Raw genomic sequence first — 22,779 nt, 5'->3', positions numbered from 1 at the left:
CTTGATTTTGCAATAAATGACTAAACATTGTTAACAATGTGGTCATGATGAATTTCTTTGGAATTGGATCAAATTTTTCAAAATTTATGACCTGACCAACATCCTTCTCTCCCACGCCGCTGTGCAGCAGAATGTATCACATCAGCACCAGCCATGGAATCAGATCAGTTTAATTCTGTTTAAGGAATGTTGCCATTTTAATGTTATAATTCATGCTATAAAATGATGGTTTTAGCATCATGGCATATTTTGATCATCCTCAAAGCTGCTGAGTGTTGTAGCACAGACATAGTCCATTTGCCCATCAAGTGTATGCCGGTGTTTTTTCCCTACATTAACTACCTAATTTTATCACTGATAAAATTGTATTTTTGTATTATATTATTGATTTCAATTTCTTATTGCTAGAAACAGCAGACAAGGTTAATTGTTGTTTCTGTGGGGTGTGACTAAGAGGCACAGAGGTACACCATTTGATTCGCAAAAATGAAAGGCTAATTAATAGGTGTATACATCTTGGTTTGTGTCAGACAAAAGATGGTTTCAATATGCTAATACCAATTGGGCTGTAGCTATTTATAGAATCTTTGATGGATGGTTGGGCAGAGAGTTATGTTTCAACTATCGAGCATCCTTGTAATTGTCAAGGAATGGCTAATCATTTAATTTAGTTAGGGAAAATGCAGTAGTTCATGAACGAGCTTTGTATGAAACAGACATTCTAAGAAAGTGGGGAAGTTTACCTGAGCCAGTCGTTGGTGTGAAGCCAGCAGAGGAATGATGTTACGCTACTTCCACTCAGTGGCTTTCTTTCAACAACAAAACTACAAGAACAAAGTGCATGTGCTTTCATGGTAGAAAAATGTCTTGAGGTAATTGATGGACCCAGGAGGACACGTGAACGCCAAGGAGAGATTACTAAAATCTTGATCAAAAGTCTGGGTTTTAATGAGGGTTTTAAATAAAGAAAAAGAGCTGGATTTAAGCAGAGCATTCCAGAGGTGTAGGCCCTAGATAGTTAAATGTTGGGGTGAAGGGAATGTGGGGTCCACAGGAGGTTGCAGCCAGTGAGCAGAGAATTTCTAGAGAGCAGGATTGTAAAGCAGACAGTTATACAAAGAGAGGCTGCGACCATGGAGGAATTTTAAGTACCCAACAGGATTAATGGGCGAGTTTGGATAGCATTATGGGCAGTGGAGCTTTGGATGAACTGATGTTCTTGGAGGGTGGAGGATCGGAACACTATCAAGTTGAGGTCATAAAGGCATTGAGGTTTTTATTAGCAGTTGGTTTAAGATAGGGGCAGAGCCAGGTGATGTTTCTGAGGTTGAGGTAATAAGAATAATCTTTATTGTCACAAGTAGGCTTACATAAAAACTGCAAAGAAGTGACTGTGAAAAGCCCCGAGTCGCCACATTCTGGCGCCTGTTCTGGTACACAGAGGGAGAATTTAGAATGTCGAATTCACCTAACAGCATGTCTTTCGGGACTTGTGGGAGGAAACTGGATAATCAGGAGGAAACCCACGCAGACGTGGGGAGAACGTGCAGACTCCGCACAGACAGTGGCCCAAGCCGGGAATCGAACCTGGGACTCTGGAGTTGTGAAGCAACAGTGCTACCCAGGTAACCTCTGTGATGGAGAGGACGCGGTGGAAGAAACCCAGCTCAGGCCAAATGAGAAGCTGAAGTTGTGGAGAATCTGTTTCATCACAAAAGTCAGCATCTATTTTGAAGGTTCAATGTATGTTTGCATTGCAACCCTGGCAGATGATAATATAGGATGCCTTTTTAAAACACAATACAGGTAACTTACTTCTTCTATATTAAAATAAACTGTCATTTGTAGCCCGAATCTCAGTCTGAGATAGTATATATTCAAGCCTATTCACAATGTACAAGACACAAGTCAGGAATATGATGGACTCCCCACTCGCCTAAATGAATGCAGCTCCAACAACACTCAAGAAGCTCGATGCCATCAGGACAAAGAAGCCCACTTGATTGGCACCCCTTCCACAAACATTCACTCCCTCCACCACTGACTGTACCATCTACAAGGTGCACTGCAGGAACTCACCAAGGCTCCTTAGGCAGCACCTTCCAAGCCCACAACCACTACCATCTAGAATGACAAGGGCAGCAGATACATGGGAACACCACCACCTGGAGGTTCCCCTCCATGTCAGGATGGTGATTAATTTGGAGGGGAACTTCCCGATGCTGGTGTTCCTGACTCACCTCCCTAGCAGCACAGTGGGTGTACCTATGATTCAAGAAGGCAGCTCGCCACCACTTCAAGGGTAATTACAGATGGGCAATAAATGCTGGCCTAGCCACCCCATCTCGTAAAACCTTGTTTAAAAATCAGCCTACTGAAGAGTAGATTCACATGGCACATGCTAGTCTGCATTGAATAACTGGGGTGCCTTGTTTAATTTCTGAGTATCACCATCATGCCTAAATATTGGGCAGGTAAAGAAGGCATGTCCCATATTATGAGACACGCAAGATCTGCTTACAGGAGTGGTTTGTGTTGTTAAACCATGGTAGAATATCTCATGTAAAACACAGTAATACATGTGTACTCTCCTGCTCACTCTGAATATCCTTTATTTAATATTTCTCCCTTTCAACCCTTGTGATTCCCTTCTTAAGAATGTTTGCATGCTTTACCTTAGCAGTGGAGTTTGGCAGAAAAAGTCCCATTCATCCATTATCTGCACGAGGAATCTTTTCCAACTTACCCTTCTAATTCTTTTTGTATCTCAGGTTTGTGTCCCCTTATTACCAACTCTCTGGCCAGTGGAAACAATTTTTTACTATTCATACTCAAAACTATTTACAAATTCGAATACATTGATCTGATCACCCTTTAAACTTCTCCTGGCCGGTGTAAAAATAATATCCTCACTTCTCCAATTTCTCCATTAATGTGACCAACTGTAATATTTTAGTGAATCTTGCCTTCACATTTTCCATTACTTTTATGTCCTTTCAGTAGTGGAATACATTAAACCAAATACAGTACCCCAAGAAGGTACAACTAATATTCTGTACAAGTTCAACATTATCTCTTTGCATTGCCATTCCACACTCTTCCAGATGCCTAATCAAGGATTAGTTTTTTTTATGACCCTACCTTCTAACATTGCTATATTTTGTAGGCCTGTGTCCCTTTCTCCTCTACCTGATTGAACGTTATTTCTTTTTGCTGTGATTACTCCTGGAATGTTTCAGTTCAAAGTTCTCTCTTTTGAACCTGTCAGTCCACCCTGATAGCCTGCAGTTTCTAACGATCTTGCTCATAATTTGCTGTCACTTAACCCAATGCAGTGCAAACAAGAAATATCAGCACTTTTTTTCACGTCTTAAGTTCAGATTGTGTGTGCATGTGTGTGTGTTATATATGTATGTAAATAAGAATGGTCCCAACAGAACTCCTGCGGAACACAGCAGCTTCTCAGTCCGATAAACTTCCTTTCACTTCTGTCGTTGGCTTCCTGCCGACCAACCATGACTCTCTTTATGTGGCCTCTTAATTCTGTATCCCATTATCTTCGCATAAGCCGCCAATGTGGTACCTTACTGATTTTTCTTTTCTGAAAATCAAAGCAAATAACCACCATTGCATTTCCGATACCTCCTTTTTTTTTTCAAAGGCATGTCCTTTAAAAGTTGATGTTCCCTGGCCCTATTTCTCCAGGAGGTTAGTAATTTAATTTTGTAGTATATATTCTTTATATGTGAGCTGACTATTCTGGAAATTTAAAAAAGGCATCAAGGACCAGAAGAAACCTTGCGTTGTACTCCTTTTGTGAAAGTATACAAGAAAAGATGCATCATGTGAACAGTGGTTCCGTATGCAGGGAGTCCCTATCAATGATAAGTTTCATCAATAAGCCCTCAAAGTTCTTATATGAAATTTCAAAGACCGGGAAGGCCTTGCTTCAGTCCCAAAGTTTTTTGTTGTTGTTGTTTTACTAAGCAGAGACAAAGCGCTTAAAATTCTACTATCCATTCTTGTTATACATTAACAAAACTAACAATAGTGGCTAGCATAGTTTTATTTCCATTTGCATGCTTTTGCAGCCAAATCTTAATGTTTTCAGGACCCTTTCTATCCATGATCAATGCATTATGTACAATCTTATGAGCTATTCATCATCATCTGCACCGACCTACTTCAGATATTCTTTATATATTTACCTCTGACAGAGCTCCTTAGAGGAGCACTATCATAGATTAACATGAAGCCCTCCTGCTGAGAAATTCTCATGGAGAGGTATGATAGTACAGTTACATCTTGTTGTAATCGCTCAATAATTACAAGGTAAATGCATAACTAAAAGCTCTATTACACTAACCTCCAGAGATGGGTATGTGTGGCACCATGCTGGGTAAATTTGTTATCCCTGCAGAAAACTTCTAAAGGAGGGTTGTTTAGATTGTGAGTTGTGCTTAAACATGTTGCTAGCTTGTTGTAAGGCACAGGAGACTGGAGAGTCTATCCTCTTAAAGAGACCAAAGCGCATTGGGTTAAATGAATTCAAATTCATCAAACTCTAACATTCTCATGTATACTAAATTCTTCCAAGAAGCAAATCAGATTCATAAATCACACACAAACAAATATTTTCTACACCTGTTTCACCATTCCAGTATTGCTGTTTATCGCAAAAATTGATGCATGTGTATGTACATGGCAGCTTTATTCTAAAGAAATTGCTTTTAAGTGAGATTCCAATGCTGCTATAATATATGCTGTATCTCGCGATGGAAAATAAGTTTTACACTGTGCTGACATAGTCGAACTAAAATTCCACACCCAAAAACGTGCTTTAAAATCTTCTCCCAGAATAATGGTTTCCCTTAGCTGTTTGCATTTAAAATTCCAGACCAGGTTTTCCCAAATGGCACCTTTAAACAAAGCGTCCCTCCACTTTTAACAGCAAATCCAGTCTACATCAACTCCTTTTAAGATTTATTTGTCTTGACTGCTGTGCAATTACTTTAACTCTTCATTCCCAGACTGTATTAAAATGGCATCAGATGTTTGATTTATCTTTGAAGGCTGCTGTCCCATTTTAAATCTGGTTACTACAATTTTATGTTTAACTCAGAACACTTTGTTTACCCTCCCTTGAATTTTTTTGAACCATAACTGGTCTCTGTTCACTTAACTCCAGACTTCTAGGACACTTCTCTTCATTTCTCTAGTTTCCTTAACTAGCTGGACTTTAGATTTCTGGCATCTGAGTTCTTAGCCATTATTCTATAGTATGACTTTTCTTCCAGCAAAACTGAGAGGTATGTTCCCTCTCTAACCTTCTGAATCAGAACCTTCCAGCAGAGCTGTAAGAGTTGCTTTCTCTCTCACCATCTATCTCCCCAATATTATTGAAAATCTAATCATGACCATGAAACCATTGTTGATTGTCATAAAAACCCATCTAGTTCACTAATGTCCTATAGGGTGGAAATCTGCCATCCTTAACCTGGTCTGGCTCCAGATCCACAGAAATGTAGTTGACTCTTGAATGCCCTCTTATATTCTGTACAGTTAGGGATGGGCCATAAATGCTGACCCAGCCAGTGACACGCATGCCCCACAAATTAATTTTTCAAATGCCAACTAAGTTAACTAGACTAAAACTTAAAAGCTTATCTATCCTGCAAGGCCCCAGTTGCTAAGCAACACCCACATGCTTTTGACTTTTATTTATTCTTCATGCTGTAGCCCTCTCTAAGCACAATAGAAACACAGTTGGAACTTAACCAACCCCCACATATCCAAGCATCTAGCATGTCCAGCATGAATCTCATTATATGTTTTACGCTTCCAGGCATAGAAACATTAAATTAAAACTACTTAAACCTATACCTTATTTCTAATGTTTACCAATATAAATATCAATCAGTTGAAACAACCTTTGTTGTCCTAACAAAGCAAGTCAACCTTGACTCTGAGGGGCTGCCTAAGAAGAACTCAGCAATACCCTGCTCATCTGTGCTGAGTTTAGGCCCTGCCAGAATTGATCAGATTTTAGCCTTGGTCCAATGGGCCAAAGAGGCCAATTCCAGATGTAAGATAAGAGTGAGTGTACTTGATATCAAGGCAGTATTTGGCATAGTGTGGCATCAGGAAGCCCAAGTAAAATTGAAGTCAATGGGAATCAGGGGAAACCTAACCACCTAACACAAAGGAAAATGGTTGTGGTTGTTGGAGGTCAATCATCTCAGCCTCAGGAAACCACTGCAGAAGTTCCTCAACATTATGCCCTGGGCCCAATAATCTTCAACTGTTTCATTAATGATCTCCTCCCCTTCATAAGGTCAGAAGTGGGAATGCTCAGTGTGTTCCTCACATAATGAAGAAGTCCATGCCTGCATGCAGATCGACCTGTCAACATTCAGACATGTGCTGAGAAATGACAAGTAAAATGGGTGCCACACAATAACCATCTCCAACAAGAGACAGGGTCTAATCAACTCTCCTTGATATTCGCTGTATTACCATCACTGATGGTAAAGCCTCAGCTTTTTTGGGAAAGAGAATTCCAAACTTCTGCTATACTTTGTGTGAATAAGTGCTTCCTGGTTTTACCCTCATTCTGATTTTAATATTTTGCCTCCTTGTTCTTGACTGCCCAAACAGAAGTAGTTTCTCTCCGTTACCCCATCAAATCCGTTAACCTTCTTGAACACTTCAATTAAAGAACCCCTTAATCTTTTATACTCAAAGGCAGTCAAACCTTGTCTATGTAACCTGTTTTAATAATTGAACCATTTAGCCCAGGCATCATTCTGGTGTTCCAGTGTTAAAATTCTTTATCACTGAATTTGAAAGCAATTTATGTAGACTGTGTGTCCCCATTACAATTGCCTGCACTGCTCCATAATTAGCAGTGGTGTGATACTGGTTCTAACAATAAAGCTGAGACCATGAGCATACCCAGCCGTTGGCCATAAGATTACAAAATGTACATTGTGTCATTTAGAATAAGCTTTCTGAAAAAAATGTTTTGATATAATGAATGGTATTGTGTAAACTAGAGGATTGATTGCTTTAAGATGCATCCTACCATTATTTTTTCATTACCCAGTTCACAAGGCAGAATTGTTACACTGCAACATGGTTAAGAATAGAGATTTCTTACAAAGAAACCCATAGCAAAGCACAGAATAATAATATTTAGGGAAAGTTATTTATATCTACCTTGACTTGCCTCGACAGCATTTAATGACAACAGAAATCCAGATGAAAAGATATTTTCTTTTAATGCATCACAGCAAACTGCCTACTCTTTATGAGGTTTATGGATAAGGAAAGGAAGAAGAAATTTCACAAGAACTAGATTCCTCTCATAATTTCTATACATCTCTCAGCTAGATTGCTAGCAATTGTGAAACTGAGCATGACTGTCTGAGGGGTTTGTGCGAGTTGTTGGAATATGCAGGTCAGAAGTTCTGTTGCTGGCAAGCTCTGAAAATTGGAATGTTTTAAATTAACAAACACTCAGCCTTCAGTGCAATGAAATTCTTGATAACAGTTGGTTCTTTTTTCTAACCTACAAAAAGGGGTCTGCCATAACACTTTACACATGCATATCACATTTTTTTAATGAAAAAAGTGAAAAGTAAAATCTTTAAGTTGGAAAGGCCTGGTAAAAGTCCTAAGGCACAGATAAGTTTAATTGAAAGAAAATAATCTCGCTGTCATTCCAGAATATATACATAAAAATGTACTGCTTTCCAGAATAGTTACTTTAAAATGTACTGTACAAGAGTCTTGACACAGTTGACGTTTGCTGTAGATTTTCTGACATTTATTAGAGTGTTCCACTTTCCCCTTCCCCAAAAAGTCTGAAAACAGCACTCCTACAACAAATAACGACTGAGTGAATGAAACATGCACTGTGTAACCTTGTGAGTTACAGGCTTCAAGACACTGCAGTGACAGCCCCATAAATCATCCAAATGTTAAGTGAATTACTGTAGCCCAAAATTATAGCTTTTACGTTGTTTATGTAGTATCATCTTACTGCTTTAAAGATGAAAAAGAGGGGCCTGAAGTGCTGCATCAGCAATCCTCTGCCCTTTCTGCTACTGCCATCTGGCAAGACAGCTCGAAGATGCAGCAAATGCGGCTGCAACAATGTGTCTGGTACATTGTTCCTTCGGGTATTTCTTTGGGATTCCAGTCATATATTTTAACTCCTTCCTTCTCTCTTGAGAAAATTTCTGAAAACGTTGTCTACTTTGGCCACACCTAGCTTTTTTTGAGAATTCAGAATATCAAAAAAAACTGAAAAGGCAACAGAACAGAGGACCCTGGGGTTATTTGTGAGCTGGTGTAAAATCTATTACAAGTGACATTATCATCCCAGTTAGAGGACATGCATATCATTTAACCCACTTTATAAATGGAAGTGTGCACAATGCATGATCGATGTCACGTCAGGGGCAGCATGGTGGTGCAGTGGTTAGCACTGCTGCTTCATGGCGCCGAGGTCCCGGTTTTGATCCTGGCTCTGGGTCACTGTGCGTGTGGAGTTTGCACATTCTCGCCGTGTTTGCGTGGGTTTAGCCCCCACAACCCAAAGATGTGCAGGCTAGGTGGATTAGCCATGCAAAATTGCCCCTTAATTAGAAAAACATGAATTGGGTACTCTAAATTTATTTTAAAAAAGACAATTGTTGTCACGTCAGAAAGTGAGTCTGAAATGGAAGATTCTAATAAAGTTTAGACATGGGACAATTGTACTCATACAGTGGGGTAGACAATGACCTCTTCCCCTTGCATCTTGATTTAAATAATAATAATCTTTATTATTGTTACAAATAGTCTTACGTTAACACTGCAATGAAGTTACTGTGAAAATCCCCTAGTCGCCACACTCCGGCGCCTGTTCAGATACACTGAGGAAGAAATCAGAATGTTCAATTCACCTAACAAGCACGTCTTTCGGTAATTATTTGTGGGAGGAAACCGGAGCACCCGGGGGAAACCCCCGCAGGCATGAGGAGTACGTGCAGATTCCGCATAGACTGACCCAAGCTGGGAATCGAACCTGGGACCCTGGTGCTGTGAAGCAACAGTGCTAACCACTGTGATACCATATTTGTCCTAGATTGAGAGGATGAAAGTCTGCTCTGCCTCTTGATTGTAATGATCCATATGTGAAATGGGTGTTTGGTAACTTCAAACCAGCAGATAGTGGACATGAGCCAACAGCACAAAACTGTCTTTAAGTTGACAATTTTACTCAAAACAAAAATACCACAGGATGGGGGATTGGTATAGTGCCACAAGGGTGAAGTTAGAGCTGAGGCATACTAAGACAGAAAAATAAAGATTTGCATTTGTACAAAGACCAGATATCCCAAGGTGCTTTGCAGCCAATGAAGTACTTTCAGAGAGTCATCATTGTCGCAGTATGAGAAACGTGGCAGGCAACTTGCACACAGCAATCTCCCACAATCAGCGATGTGATATGACCAAAAATATTTTTCTGTGGCGTTGATTGATGGATAAATATTGACCAGCTACAAAAAATAACTCCCCTGGTATTTTTGTGTTGTGGGATCATTTACATGTACTTGAAAGGATAGATGCGCTCTTGATTTAAATTCTCATTGGACAGATGGCACCTCTAGCAGTGCAGCTCTCCCTCACTTGAGGCTTGATATTTGTGCTGAAGTCCTGGAGTGGGCCTTCCTTGAGCCTCCAACCTTCTGGCCCAGAGGCAAGGGTGCTGTGTCCTGAACCACAGCTGACACCCGAGTAGAAAAAGAGCTGTACATTACATCTTGCTGTACAGTAATTGACTTGGGAGTGACTGAATAGGAAAGTGCTTTCATGCCCAGCAATGACATCCCTCACCTTGGTGAAAGTTCAGAAAATTCTAATGAAACAAATGGCTCTGAAAGAAGTGCCTGCCGCCACAGTGCTTCCTTATCTGATTAGTTGGTGGGTGTCGAACTCAACTACTTAATCTGATGCACCTATTCACTGTAATACCTGTGGTAAAAGCCCATGAGGTGGCTGGCATCTGAGAGAGACTCCTGAGACCCAGGCTGGGGCTCTTAAATTGTTTGAGCCCGTTCCTAAATTGTGGCTGCTTTGGGTTCATGCTGTTCTACATTACAAAAAACAAAGAACAAAGAAATGTACAGCACAGGAACAGGCCCTTCGGCCCTCCAAGCCCATGCCGACCATGCTGCCCGACTAAACTACAATCTTCTACACTTCCTGGGTCCGTATCCCTCTATTCCCATCCTATTCATGTATTTGTCAAGATGCCCCTTAAATGTCACTATCGTCCCTGCTTCCACCACCTCCTCCGGTAGCGAGTTCCAGGCACCCACTACCCTCTGTGTAAAAAAACTTGCCTCGTACATCTACTCTAAACCTTGCCCCTCTCACCTTAAACCTATGCCTCCTAGTAATTGACCCCTCTACCCCGGGGAAAAGCCTCTGACTATCCACTCTGTCTATGCCCCTCATAATTTTGTATACCTCTCTCAGGTCGCCCCTCAACCTCCTTCGTTCCAGTGAGAACAAACCGAGTTTATTCAACCGCTCCTCATAACTAATGCCCTCCATACCAGGCAACATTCTGGTAAATCTCTTCTGCACCCTATTTTAGCACTGGGGAGCTGAACTCAAAGATCGGGCCGCCATTTTAAAAGTGAGCTTGTGGGTCCCCCTCAACCCCCACCCATGGACAATGTCACCCCGCAGAAACATGGGCACTACCCCATAACCCCCAAGTGAGGACACCCCGCTAGGGTTACCTGCCTTTCTTACTTGCCCTACTTACCTGCCCTGCACATTCCCACCCTTCAAACCACCCCTCCAGCCTGTTTCATCTGCATGGCCCCCCTTGGGCCCTGACCTTTGTCAGTGCCACCCTGGTACTTGGGCACCCTAGCACTAGCAGCCAGGCAGTGCTCCAGCCAGCTTGACAGTGCTAAATGGGCAACTTGGCAGTGCCAGGGTGCTAGTTCCAAGGTGCCCACATTCCAGGGGGAGGGACAGGGGCCACCCTGCACTGACCCTGACCACCCAAGGACCTCCGATAGCCCAGGAGAACTCCTGGGTACCATTCTGCCTGGTCCGCGTTTGGACAATACTGAACGGTGCCCGGCTGTGGCCTCACTGGGAGGCTGGTGGGTCCCGTAATGCTGGTGGGTCCTGGGTACATTCGCCAAAGCTGTTTTAAAACCATTTGGCCCTGCCCCATGTGGGCAGGATTCTGACTCTGACGCTTCTTTTGACTTGGGTGAATCCAGCGAGGCATGAAGTCTTCCAGGAAGCTCGCACGAGGGATCACCCAGCATTCACCAGCCGCACCTAGCTCAAGCGAGAGCGCAACGCAGCAGATGGATCATGCACTATGACTCTTAGCTTCTACAGAAACAGAAACATTTATCAATAATGTGACTTTGGCAATCCCTATACTCATGTGAGGAGGTTCAGAGTAGTGTGAAGAATCAGAAAACGCGATTCTCTCGGCAAGATCACGATTACCGATTTTCAACCCCCCTTGACGGTGGAGTAACACCGCAGGAGCCCAGGAACGTCATTTTGATACATTAGCATGTCATGAGCCAGCCCTCACTGCATAACTTCTCCCCTCACTAAATATTCAGCAGCTCCCTGCATGACAACAAACCAGCACCATTTACAACAGGTTTCTATAAACGTGAACCTAGCGGCCTCACCTAAGAGAGAGATTTCGGAGCTGAGCTCTCAGTCAGCCATCACCCTCCAGAATGCTAAATGCTCAGGGTACATCGGAGAGGATGGGGGACACACAGATATATTCAACTCGGGGCCGGGGATGGGGTTCAGTCTCCCAATCTTGGGGGAGGCATCACTTACAGATGTTATCTTCCCTTCCTGTCAGGACACCCCTTGCTTTAAGGAGGTCTGAAGGCTGGTATGCAGGCTGGATTTGTGCCTAAATCGCCACTGAGGGAATGCCTTACCATAGTGGGACCTCGAAGGTGGATGGGAGGAGGGGAATACAGAGGGTTAGTACTGGGGGCGAATGTGAGGTACTTGAGTTGGGTTCCATGAGAGGTTAGGCTGTAAGGACAGAGTGGCAGATTCAAGAATGGGGTGCATCCCTCCCTCATAAGGCGCAAAGACCCTTTCACTGTGTGAGTTGAACTCCACACACAAGCAGTACTTTGAGGATAAAGGTGTTAACTGCATGGAAGTTCAAATCCACTTGTCGGAGAAGTTTGACGGTCAGGAATTAGTCTTTGGGCAGAAAGCAGTTGCTGATTGAAGGCTTGTCAACTCTGCATCCATTGTGACCTGGGAGAATGAGGGTGCCCTCTAGGGATGTGCTTGTCCTGCTAATTGCAGACTTCACTCAAATTAGCTGTGCCTCATCTGCCACAAGGCAGTCATTTTCCTGAAATGCTACTTCATCCTTCCTTGACTAGTCAATTGTGCCAGTGATATCTGCAGAGCTAAAATCAGTGCCACTGAGCCAAGTTCTTAAGCCTTTAGAAGCATTTAACGCACACATTGAACTCCAATGCTCTTACAAGTGTTAACATTACACAGATGACACTGATATGTACTGCTATACAAGGCATGATGGTGATGTCTATGAACATCCACCCCATTCAAGGTCATGACGGGGTTGTCTATGAGGTTCCCGGTGAGGATGCTGTTGCTGGTCCCATGCATTCACTCAACTGCCCTTTAACCTAACATCAGGATTGGAGGGGGCGGGTTTGGGAAATGCTCAGGAGAAAGATGCCAATGAGACTCTCGAGGGTCTATGCTCCTCATCCAGGTGAAGTTGAGAGGGACAAAGGGACAATTGTGAGGAATGGCAGTGTGAGAGGGGACAGTATGAGGCTTAGTGGAGAGGCACTCAATAAGGGGGAAATACATGGAGGGCTGAGGGTCAGGGCTCTGTCAGCAATCCATGAGGCTCACTTTGGTGTTCTCTTCTTTTCAATGCATGATCCGGGAGAATCATGGGGATAATTGAATCGGCTATTCTATTCATATCAATCAATCAGCAGCAGGAACATCGACAGGCCGCTGCCCGTGGCCAGGACCAGCGCCTTGCAGAGAAGGGGAAGGCTGGGCCCATAGCTGTTCCGAGAGCAACACGACAGATGGTTGTACCAGCAAAGGGTCTTCCGACATCGGCATAATACCAGGCAGCACGGTAGCATTGTGGATAGCACAATTGCTTCACAGCTCCAAGGTCACAGGTTCGATTCCAGCTTGGGTCACTGTCTGTGCGGAGTCTGCACATCCCGTGTGTGCGTGGGTTTCCTACGGTTTCCTCCCACAGTCCAAAGATGTGCAGGTTAGGTGGATTGGCCATGATAAATTGCCCTTAGTGTCCAAAATTGCCCTTAGTGTTGGGTGGGGTTACTGGGTTATGTTGAGGTGTTGACCTTGGGTAGGGTGCTCTTTCCAGAGCCGGTGCAGACTCAATGGGCCGAATGGCCTCCTGCACTGTAAATTCTATGATGTCAGAACTTCAGTGCCGGAGAAGTCTGTCCTGCGGGCAATAGATGACCTTTTCCAGGTCCTGCAAGAGCTGACACCACATGGAATGGGAGGACACTCACTGCCCATGACCCTTAAAGTTACTGCCACTCTGAACTTTTATGCAGGTGGCTCTTTTGAGGTAGGCACGAGTGACCTGTCTGGAATTTCCCAATCAGTCGCACACAAATGCATGAGGGAGGTAAAATGCCCTTTATGTGAGGGCTCACATGTGTATAAACTTGGATTGGGGCCAAGAAAGTCAGGATACTAGGGCCATGAGCTTTGCCAGCTTAGCAGGCATGCCCCAGGTTCAGGATGTGATAGACTGTACCCACTTGGCCCTATGGCCACCATGGCGTCATGCGGCACTATTCATGAACCGCAAGGGTTCTATTCCCTCAATGTCCAGATCGTTTGTGACCCGAAGATGCGCATAATGCAAGTGAGCCCATTTCCCGGGAGCATAACAGTTACATCTTAGGGCGCTTGCCGTTCCCAACATTTTAGAGTGAGAGCAGCGGCTGGAGTGTGGCTCCTCAGGTACAGGGATACCCATTCAAGATGCTACAACGAGGCTCATGCATATGCACATGTTGGTCGAGCAGGCGATTAGACTGTTCTAGATGCAGTTCATGCCAGAGACAAGCTTATCATGTGGATGAGATGACAAATCTCAGCTACTCCTGCTCCCTCTGAGGTCAGGGGTCCTGGAGTTTTTTTCCACCTTACATATGTGCTGGGCAGCGTCTCTACACTTCCACGCCCTGTTGCCTCAGAGGACCAAGGCAGGTGTCCCCTGGTGAGTGCGGTCCTTCCTTCGGGCAGAATGGATGTTGCAATGTTACCCTCCTTGTGTGCTGAGCTGGAGGTGTTTTTAGCTCACAGGGAGGGGAATGTCAGATGGCCTGACACTCCCAGAGTCCCCTGGGTGGAGGGATCAGGGCTGCGCTCCTGCCAATCCTTTTGCCTTTGGTGCTCCTGTTCTCCTCCATGGAATAGAGGAGCAGCTGGAGTGAGATCCAAACGTCCTCTGGCATAGACACTCGCATTCAGTGTAGATTCCTAACAGTGCCTCCCCTATGCAGTTGAAGCCCTGCAGCATGGAGGTCATGAACTGAGCCATGGACCACCATAAGTGCACCTATACCACAATGGGCCAAAGGGCCGCTTTCCATCCTGTAAAAACTCTATGACCAAGGTCTCCACTGGGGAAGCCACCCTTGCTGAGTTGGCCTCTTTGTATAGGTGTGACAGCACCATCTCCTCATAGGTGTGACGGCACCATCTCCTCGCACAGAAGGGATGGGACTCTTCCAATCAGTCTTGCACTCCAAGAAGCTAGTGATTCAAAACAAACCTGTTGGACTTTAACCTGGTGTTGTAAGACTTCTTACTGTAACCCTTTGGACACTATGGGGCAATTTAGTATCGCCAATCCAACTAATCTGCACATCTTTGGACTGTAGGAGGAAACCCACACATCTGGAGGAAACCCATGCAGACACGGGAAGAATGTGCAAACTCCAAAGGCTGTCATCCAAGGCCGGAATTGAACCTGGGTCTCTGGCGCTGTGAGACAGCAGTGCTAACCACAATGCCACCGCACCACCCCAATGGTCAGTGTAGATTTGGAAAGGGTTTGTGTGGAAGACCGTTTTTATCACAGTTTTACACTTAATATTGACAGATTTCATCTGTCCATGTTGGTACGTGGCCATGAGTACTACTGAAGCTCTGTATCTGATCTGTTAATTTTCCTGGGAGTCTGGGGCTTCCCACGCTCAGTATCCATTTTCATGGTTGTCTCATGTGGTCTATTTGACAGACTGTAGCAGATTTTTTTCCCCACAGACCATTTGCAGGAAGTCTGAACCTGAACTCAAATTTCTATCTTCATGGAGTTCCTAAGATTTGAATCCGAACAAATAATAGCACCATGCTTTGTTCATGAGTACTCCCCCCGAGGCAGATATTACACATGTGGCAATTGAGCAGTTTCTTCAGAAAGAAAGCTGTTGTACTTCTCTGTTCTTCAGAATGTATTCCAAATTCTATTTAAAAAAATTTATTTTCCATGTTTCTGCCATTTTATCACCTCATCTGCTGTGGATGTTGTTGCTGGGGTACCGATCCATAGACATGAGCTGCTCTCTTTTACCTCACCGTAGCTTTTTATATGTTGCCCCAATATCAATAATAATAATCTTTATTGATGTCACAAGAAGGCTTACATTAACACTGCAATGAAGTTACTGTGAAAATCCCCTAGTCACCACACTATGGCGCCTGTTCTGGTACACAGAGGGAGAATTCAGAATGTCCAATTCACCTAACAGCACGTCTTTCGGGACTTGTGAGGCATACGCTTGGTTTATTTTCCCTTAAGTTAGATGGTTGAGGAGTGATTTAATTAATCATTAAAATAAATAAAAATGTCGAATAGGATATATGCAGATAACTATTTCCTCTGGTGAGGAATCCAGAACAAATAGGCAGAATAAAATTAGGTGTCCACATTTTTCACACAAAGCATAATGGAAATTTAGAATTTTCTGTAAAAGATCATTAATGCTTGGTCAATTGAAAATTTTAAGACCAATAAATTTTGTTTGGTATGGTATCAAGCTATTATGGATCAGTAATGATATAAATGAACGGTGAGCAGGCGTAAGGGCTGAATGGCCTACTAATGTTCCTATGCAACTGTGGGGTGCACAGCAGCCTAGCCTAATCCTTCCCAATGTTTATTCACAGGTGCACACGCTTTAGTCTTTGAATAGCGATCAGCAGAGGTTGTTCTACCCCAGCACACGTATATTGAGGCTAATTATTGTGCAAAATTTGATGCTTCAGTTGAGATCAAGGAGCATCACAGACTTAAAAAGTGAATGGGGACTTTTCTGGTCTGCATGATTCATTAAGCTACGTGGGAAGTATTCTCTCTCTGTCTTTACATTCTGTAAGGTTAAGGGTTTTGAGGTATGAAACCCTTCTAATTAAAACAAACTCTTAAGATATGAATTTTTAATCTCTAACGCTAAGGTCCTCAGTTGTGCTTCATCTACAAGGTACAAATAATTAGTATTTATGAATTGAGTGGATTTTATGAAGCAAGATTTTACAAATACTTGACAAGAAGCAGTGAAGGCAACAAAGAAGTTTCATGTCTCAAAATACCAGGACTCTTGATGTTGTCAGCTTCGGCCTGGGCTTTTCAAACTCAGGGTCGCGACCCGTGGGTGGGTCGCAGGCAGGTTTTAGGAGGGTCGCGGCACGATCAGTCGCAACATTCCCGATCACGGGACGAACGCCCAACTGCCACTCTCGGCTTTTAAAAATGCCAGCTGCGACGGCCTTTTGAGAATGCCGGCCATACTGCGCGTGTGCGGGCAGGCCCAAAGCCCAGTGGAGTGGAGCACCTCCTCCTGACAGCGCGCTGTTTTCGTAAGCAAACGATGGAGTCCTCCCCCCGGAAGCAGCGGCATAGAACAGGTCACGTTCCCCCTATACTGACGTCACGCATTCTGGGCGCAAAAGAGATTTGTCCATGTGTCAGCTGCCAGCAATGCTGGTGTGATCTCCAGGGCCTCTGGTGAACAAGCCATGAAGAAGAAGCTGTAAACAGGAACAAAGCAGCATAAAGAAGATTACTTAAGGTACGGGTTATTAATTGTGCCACTGCAAATCAGGATTCAAAGTTCATGTGTGTTATATGCAGGAAAGCACTGGCAAATGAAAGTTTAAAACCCTCAAAATGTCAAGGATATTTGAAGACTAAACATGGCGAGTTCAAGGATAAACCTCTTGATTTTTTTCAATGGATACAGATCTTAAATGATCAGTTGAAGTCATTATCCGAAACATAACATTAAATAACAAAGCAAGTGAGATCATGGAGACCAAGCAGGCTCACTTGCCACATTAAAGGTAAGTGAAAATGTTGGGTCGCGAAGATCAGCTGGCATGGGTCACAAAGATCAGTTGGCGTGAGTCGCAAAGATCAGCCAGTGTGGGTCCCGAAGGATGGCCGGTCGGGTTAAAATGGGTCCTAGGCAAAAAAGTTTGAGAAACACTGGCATAGGCGATGACTCGCCCCTTTGTCTTTGAATTGATGTTGATTGTGTCATATCCCAGAATCATATCCCAGAAATCATGATAACACTGTGGCAATGAGAATTTACAGTGCAGAAGGAGGCCATTCAGTCCATCGAGTCTGCACCGGCCCTTGGAAAGAGCACCCCACCCAAGCCCCACGCCTCCATCCCATCCCCTTTATCCCCATAACCCAGTCTAACCATTTTTTGGACACTAAGGGAAATTTAGAATGGTCAATCCACCTGACCCGCACATTTTTGAACTGTGGGAGGAAACCGGAGCACCCGGAGGAAACCCACGCACACACGGGGAGAACGTGCAGACTCCACACAGACAGTGACCCAAGCCGGGAATCGAACCTAGGACCCTGAAGCTGTGAAGCAACTGTGCTAACCACTATGCTACTGTGCTACCCTTAACAGAAAATAGCCTAACCACCCTCTCTTTAAATTATTGCCTCTGCCGACAGTTAATTTTCCCCAAAGAAGTCAATAAACGGCTGCCATCTCCGGACAAACCCTAGCGTTGACCCTCTTAGGGCGAACTTGATTTTCTCAAGTCTGAGAAACCCAGCCATGTTGCTAACCCAGGTCTCTGATTTTGGGGGCTTCAAGTCCCTCCACGCTAGCAATATCTATCTCTGGCTACCAGGGAGGCAAAGGCCAACACGTCAGTCTCCCTTGCCCCCTGGATTCCCGGATCCTCTGACACTCCAAAAATCGCCACCTCTGGACTCGGCACCACCCGTGTTTTTAATACCGTGGACATAACATCTGCAAAACCCTGCCAGAATCCCCGAAGCTTCGGGCATGCCCAAAACATATGGACATGATTTGCTGGTCCCCCCGTACACCTCGCACACCTGTCCTCTACCCCAAAGAATTTGCTCATCCGGGCCACCGTCATGTGTGCCCGGTGTACCACCTTGAATTGTATCAGGCTGAGCCTGGCACGTGATGAGGATGTGTTAACTCTGCTCAAAGCATCCGCCCACAGCCCTGCCTCTATCTCTCCCCCTAGCTCATTTTCCCACTTGTCCTTTAGCCCCCCTCTATCTGAGTTTCCTTTGACTCCATAAGCTCATTGTAGATATCCAATACCTTCCCCTCTCCCACCCCATTCTGGAAACTACCCTGACCTGTATCCCCCATGGCGGTGGGAGCGGAAAGGTCGAAACCTGCCTTCGTAAAAAATCCCGTACCTGCAGATACTGAATCCATTTCCTGCTGGCTGTTCAAACTTCTCCTCTAAATCCTTCAAACAAGGGAAGCTCCCATCTCTGAACAGTTTCCCCTATCCTCTCAGTCCCTGCTCTCTGCCATCTCCAAAACCCCCATCCAGCCTTCCCAGTACAAACCAGTAATAGTTGCTAAAGTTCGGCAGTGCCAACCCACCCTCCTCTCGACTACACTCCAGCAACACTTTCTTCACTCGCGGGGTTTTACCCGCCCACACACAGCCTGAAATCATCTTGTTTAGCCATTTAAAAAAGACCCTTGGGATAAAGATGGGGAGGCACTGAAAAAAAAAAAAATTAAGATTTCTCAACTTTTGTCTCTCAGTCTCCCATTCCTTTCTTTGTTGAAGATGGTCCAAATTCACATCTCTTATTGGCTGTAGGATGCAATCCATCTCATATTCTCCCACCTTTGCAACTACCCCTGTTTATGGATTGTAAACCCCAAAAGTTTATGTTCCATCACAAACAAATGCACATTTCCTTCCAGATTCAGAGAAACCATAGCCACATTCTCTTGTCGATGTATCTTAACTCAAGCTCACACTTAAGCTATTAAAACCAACAATTAAGACCACTTCTAATCATAATATAACATAATAACATCTCTATGGTACAGATCCATTAAAGTAATTCATAGTTTGTTTAACATAAGGTAGAGTCATCCTTAGTTCACACTGTTTTAGCCATTTCTTCAAACTAATTCAAAAACAAACACCCAGTCTTAATTTGACCATTAAGAAAGCTTCAACTCAACTCAAATGAGCTCCATCATAAAACAATAAAACAAGCTGGTTTCTTCACAAACATCTGTTCTTCCTGTTCCCTTAACTATCTTGACTGTTAATTGTGCAACAATAAGTCAAAACGGAACCACTTAATTTTAATCCGTGGTTACAGAATAAAATTCATAGATATTACAGATTCTAAAAATTAGTCGAACTCTCAAAATCTTACAATCGCATATCAATTGTGTATAAGTGAAAACTCTATTAGATTGTTAGAAATGTATTCTTTTCATCTCTACCTGGCTCCTGAGGTCTGTGCATAGTGGATACTGGTGAGTGGCTGTGGAGGTGACATGAGGGTAATAAGGGAGCATTGAGGGGTGGGTGGAGGTGGGGGCGGTTGAGGGCTTGAGGGACTTAATAGCCTTTTATAGAACTGGGCTGATGTCTCAGAGAACCCTTCTGGTTTTTAAAATCTTTATATTCGCCATTGTTTCATCATTTTCACCATACAAACAAAAAAAAGGAAAGCAACAAAACAGCCCCACCAATATACAACCCAAAACATCGACTCGCAGGTTAAAACAAAAATGAAACAAACAAGCCCTGCTTGTGGGCAGCACGGTAGCACAAGTGGATAGCACTGTGGCTTCACAGCGCCAGGATCCCAGGTTCGATTCCCTGCTGGGTCACTGTCTATGAGGAGTCTGCACATTCTCCCCGTGTGTGCGTGGGTTTCCTCCGGGTGCTCCGGTTTCCTCCCACAGTCAAAAGACGTGCAGGTTAGGTGGATTGGCCATGATAGTGTCCAAAACGGTTAGGAAGGGTTATTGAGTTACGGGGATAGGGTGGAAGTGAGGGCTTAAGTGGGTCGGTGCAGACTCGATGGGACAAATGCCTCCTTCTGCACTGTATGTTCTATGTTCCCTCCCCCCCTTACCATTCAACAGCAACCAACTCCCGAAAGTGCATGATAAACAAACCCCATTAATTAGAACCCCTCCTTCGCCTACCTTAACTCAAACTTCACATCCTCCAGAATAAAATATTCCAGCAGGTCCCCCCTCCACACGGAGGCACAGGGCGGAGAAGCTGACCTCCACCCCAACGGGACCCGTCTACGAGCAATCTGTGAGTCAAAAGCTAAAACATCTGCCCCCGCAGCTGCCTGCAACTCGGGCCGGTCCGGCACCCTGAAAATGGCCTCTTGGGAGCTAAATACCTCCCTCCGACACCTTTCCAGCTTTGGGCAGGACCAAAACATATGCACATATCGCCATTGCACACCACTCACAGACATCCTCTACCCCCTCAAAGAACCGGCTCATTCTTGCTTTTGTGAGGTGCACCCTATACACGACCTTCAATTGTATCAGCCCCAATCTCGCACATGTGGTTGAGGCATTCACCCTTCTCAACACCTCATGCCACAACCCTCTTCCATTGCCCCTCCATCTCGTCCTCCCACTTCACTTTAACCTCCTCATAGATACCCTACGTCATCCTCCAGAATCCTCCCATAAATTGCCGAAACAAACCCCCCCCCCCCCCCCCCCCCTCCGGCTGACAGTACCGTCTCCAACATCGAGGGGGCTGGCAATATCGGGAAGGCCGAGAACTGCTTCCTCGCAAAATCTCGGACCTGTAGGTATCTAAGCCCATCCTCCTGCACCAACCCATACTGCCCCAGCTCCCCCAAACTCACAAATTGTCCCCCCATGAACAGATCTTTCAGTACTTTAATCCCTCTCTCCTCCCATCTCCAAAACCTTGCATTCAGCCTCCTCGGCTCAAATCAATGATTCTCCCTAATCGGCAAACTCCCTGACCCAGCCTCCGACTTGCCCTCACCTTCTTAGCATTCACTGCCCAGTAATAACACAAAATGTTTTGGAGGCCCAGCTCCCCCCTGCCCATCGCCCTCGCTGCAGAACCGCCCTTCTAATCCTGGCCATCTTCCCCCCCCACCCCCCAAATAAACAAGGTGACCAATTTTTCTCACTCCTCTCCTGGCGACTCCAACATCTACAACCTCTCATAGAACTCCTCAAAAACTTTATTAATCTGCTCCGGGGCCAGCACTAGCTTCCCCGTCTTATCTCGTACCTGGACTGTCTTCCTCGCTGCCGCCTTTCTCTGGCAGGTGAACAAACGCCCTGTCTTCTCCCCATGTTCATATCCTGTCCCCCTCGCCAGTCTCAATTGGCGCGCGCCTTCCCTGTGGACAACCGATCAAACTTTTCCTGAAGCTGGTTCCTCCTGACCAAGACGGCCAAGTCTGGGTCCCTCGCGTCCCTCCTATCCTCCTTCAACATTTCCTCTATCAACTTTTTCCATTCCTCCCTCTCCTCCTTATCCACCTTAGCCTTAAACGAGATCACCTCCCCCCTCACTACTGCCTTCAGAGTCTCCCAAACCACCGCCTGCGAAACTTCCCTTTTGCAATTCAATCCCACATATTACTCAAATCACCTTCCCAATCTTATCACAAAAACTCCGGTACCCCAACAACCCCATATCCATTCTCCACCACAGCCTCTGGGCCTAAAAGCCACATCCACTCAATGCAGTGCATGGTCCAAAATCACTATCGCTGAACAATCCGACCCTTTGACATCCGCCAATAACATCTTCCCCACCATGAAAAAGTCTATTCTCGAATACACTTTGTGTGCTGGGGAGAAAAGTGAGTGCTCCTGTGCCCTCAGGTGCAGGAACCTCCACGAGTCCACTCCTCCCATCTCTCTCGCGAGCCCAGTCAATGCCTCCCCCCACCCCCCCAAACTGAGCAAACGAGCACGGCTGCGACCTGTCCATCCTCGCTTCTTGCACAATAGGCGACACGGTAGCACCGTGGTTAGCACTGTTGCTTCACAGCGCCAGGGTCCCGGGTTCGATTCCCGGCTTGGGTCACTGTCTGTGTAGAGTCTGCATGTTCTCCCGGTGCCTGCATGGGTTTCCTCCGGGCGCTCTGGTTTCCTCCCACAAGTCCAGAAAGACGCACTTGTTAGGTGAATTGGGCATTCTGAATTCTCCCTCAGTGTAACCGAACAGGTGCCGGAATGTGGCAACTAGGGGATTTTCACGTAACTTCATTGCAGTGTTAATGTAAGTCTAATAAAAGTTTATTATATTCCAGTCCCCTCTACCCCCCCCCCCTACTATTTACTCATGAGTGTCCAG

At 44.8% G+C, this 22,779-nt stretch overlaps 1 protein-coding gene across 20 annotated transcripts in view; it reads left to right on the top strand.

The window, feature by feature from the left end:
* nfia (nuclear factor I/A) overlaps window positions 1-22,779 on the top strand; it is a 1,116,080-nt gene that overhangs the window by 983,948 nt on the left and 109,353 nt on the right. For 11 of the 20 annotated variants that reach the window (XM_072510961.1, XM_072510968.1, XM_072510960.1 and 8 more), the window contains one exon: window positions 15,003-15,152. The exons of the other annotated variants lie outside the window; for them this stretch is intronic. In XM_072510961.1, the coding sequence (XP_072367062.1) occupies window positions 15,003-15,152 (150 nt within the window). The remainder of the gene's footprint in view (window positions 1-15,002; window positions 15,153-22,779) is intronic. 20 annotated transcript variants of the gene reach the window in all.

The sequence above is a fragment of the Scyliorhinus torazame genome, chromosome 7 (assembly GCF_047496885.1).
Source record: "Scyliorhinus torazame isolate Kashiwa2021f chromosome 7, sScyTor2.1, whole genome shotgun sequence".
Classification (NCBI taxonomy): Eukaryota; Metazoa; Chordata; class Chondrichthyes; order Carcharhiniformes; family Scyliorhinidae; genus Scyliorhinus; species Scyliorhinus torazame.
This window is presented reverse-complemented; position numbering and strand designations above follow the sequence as displayed.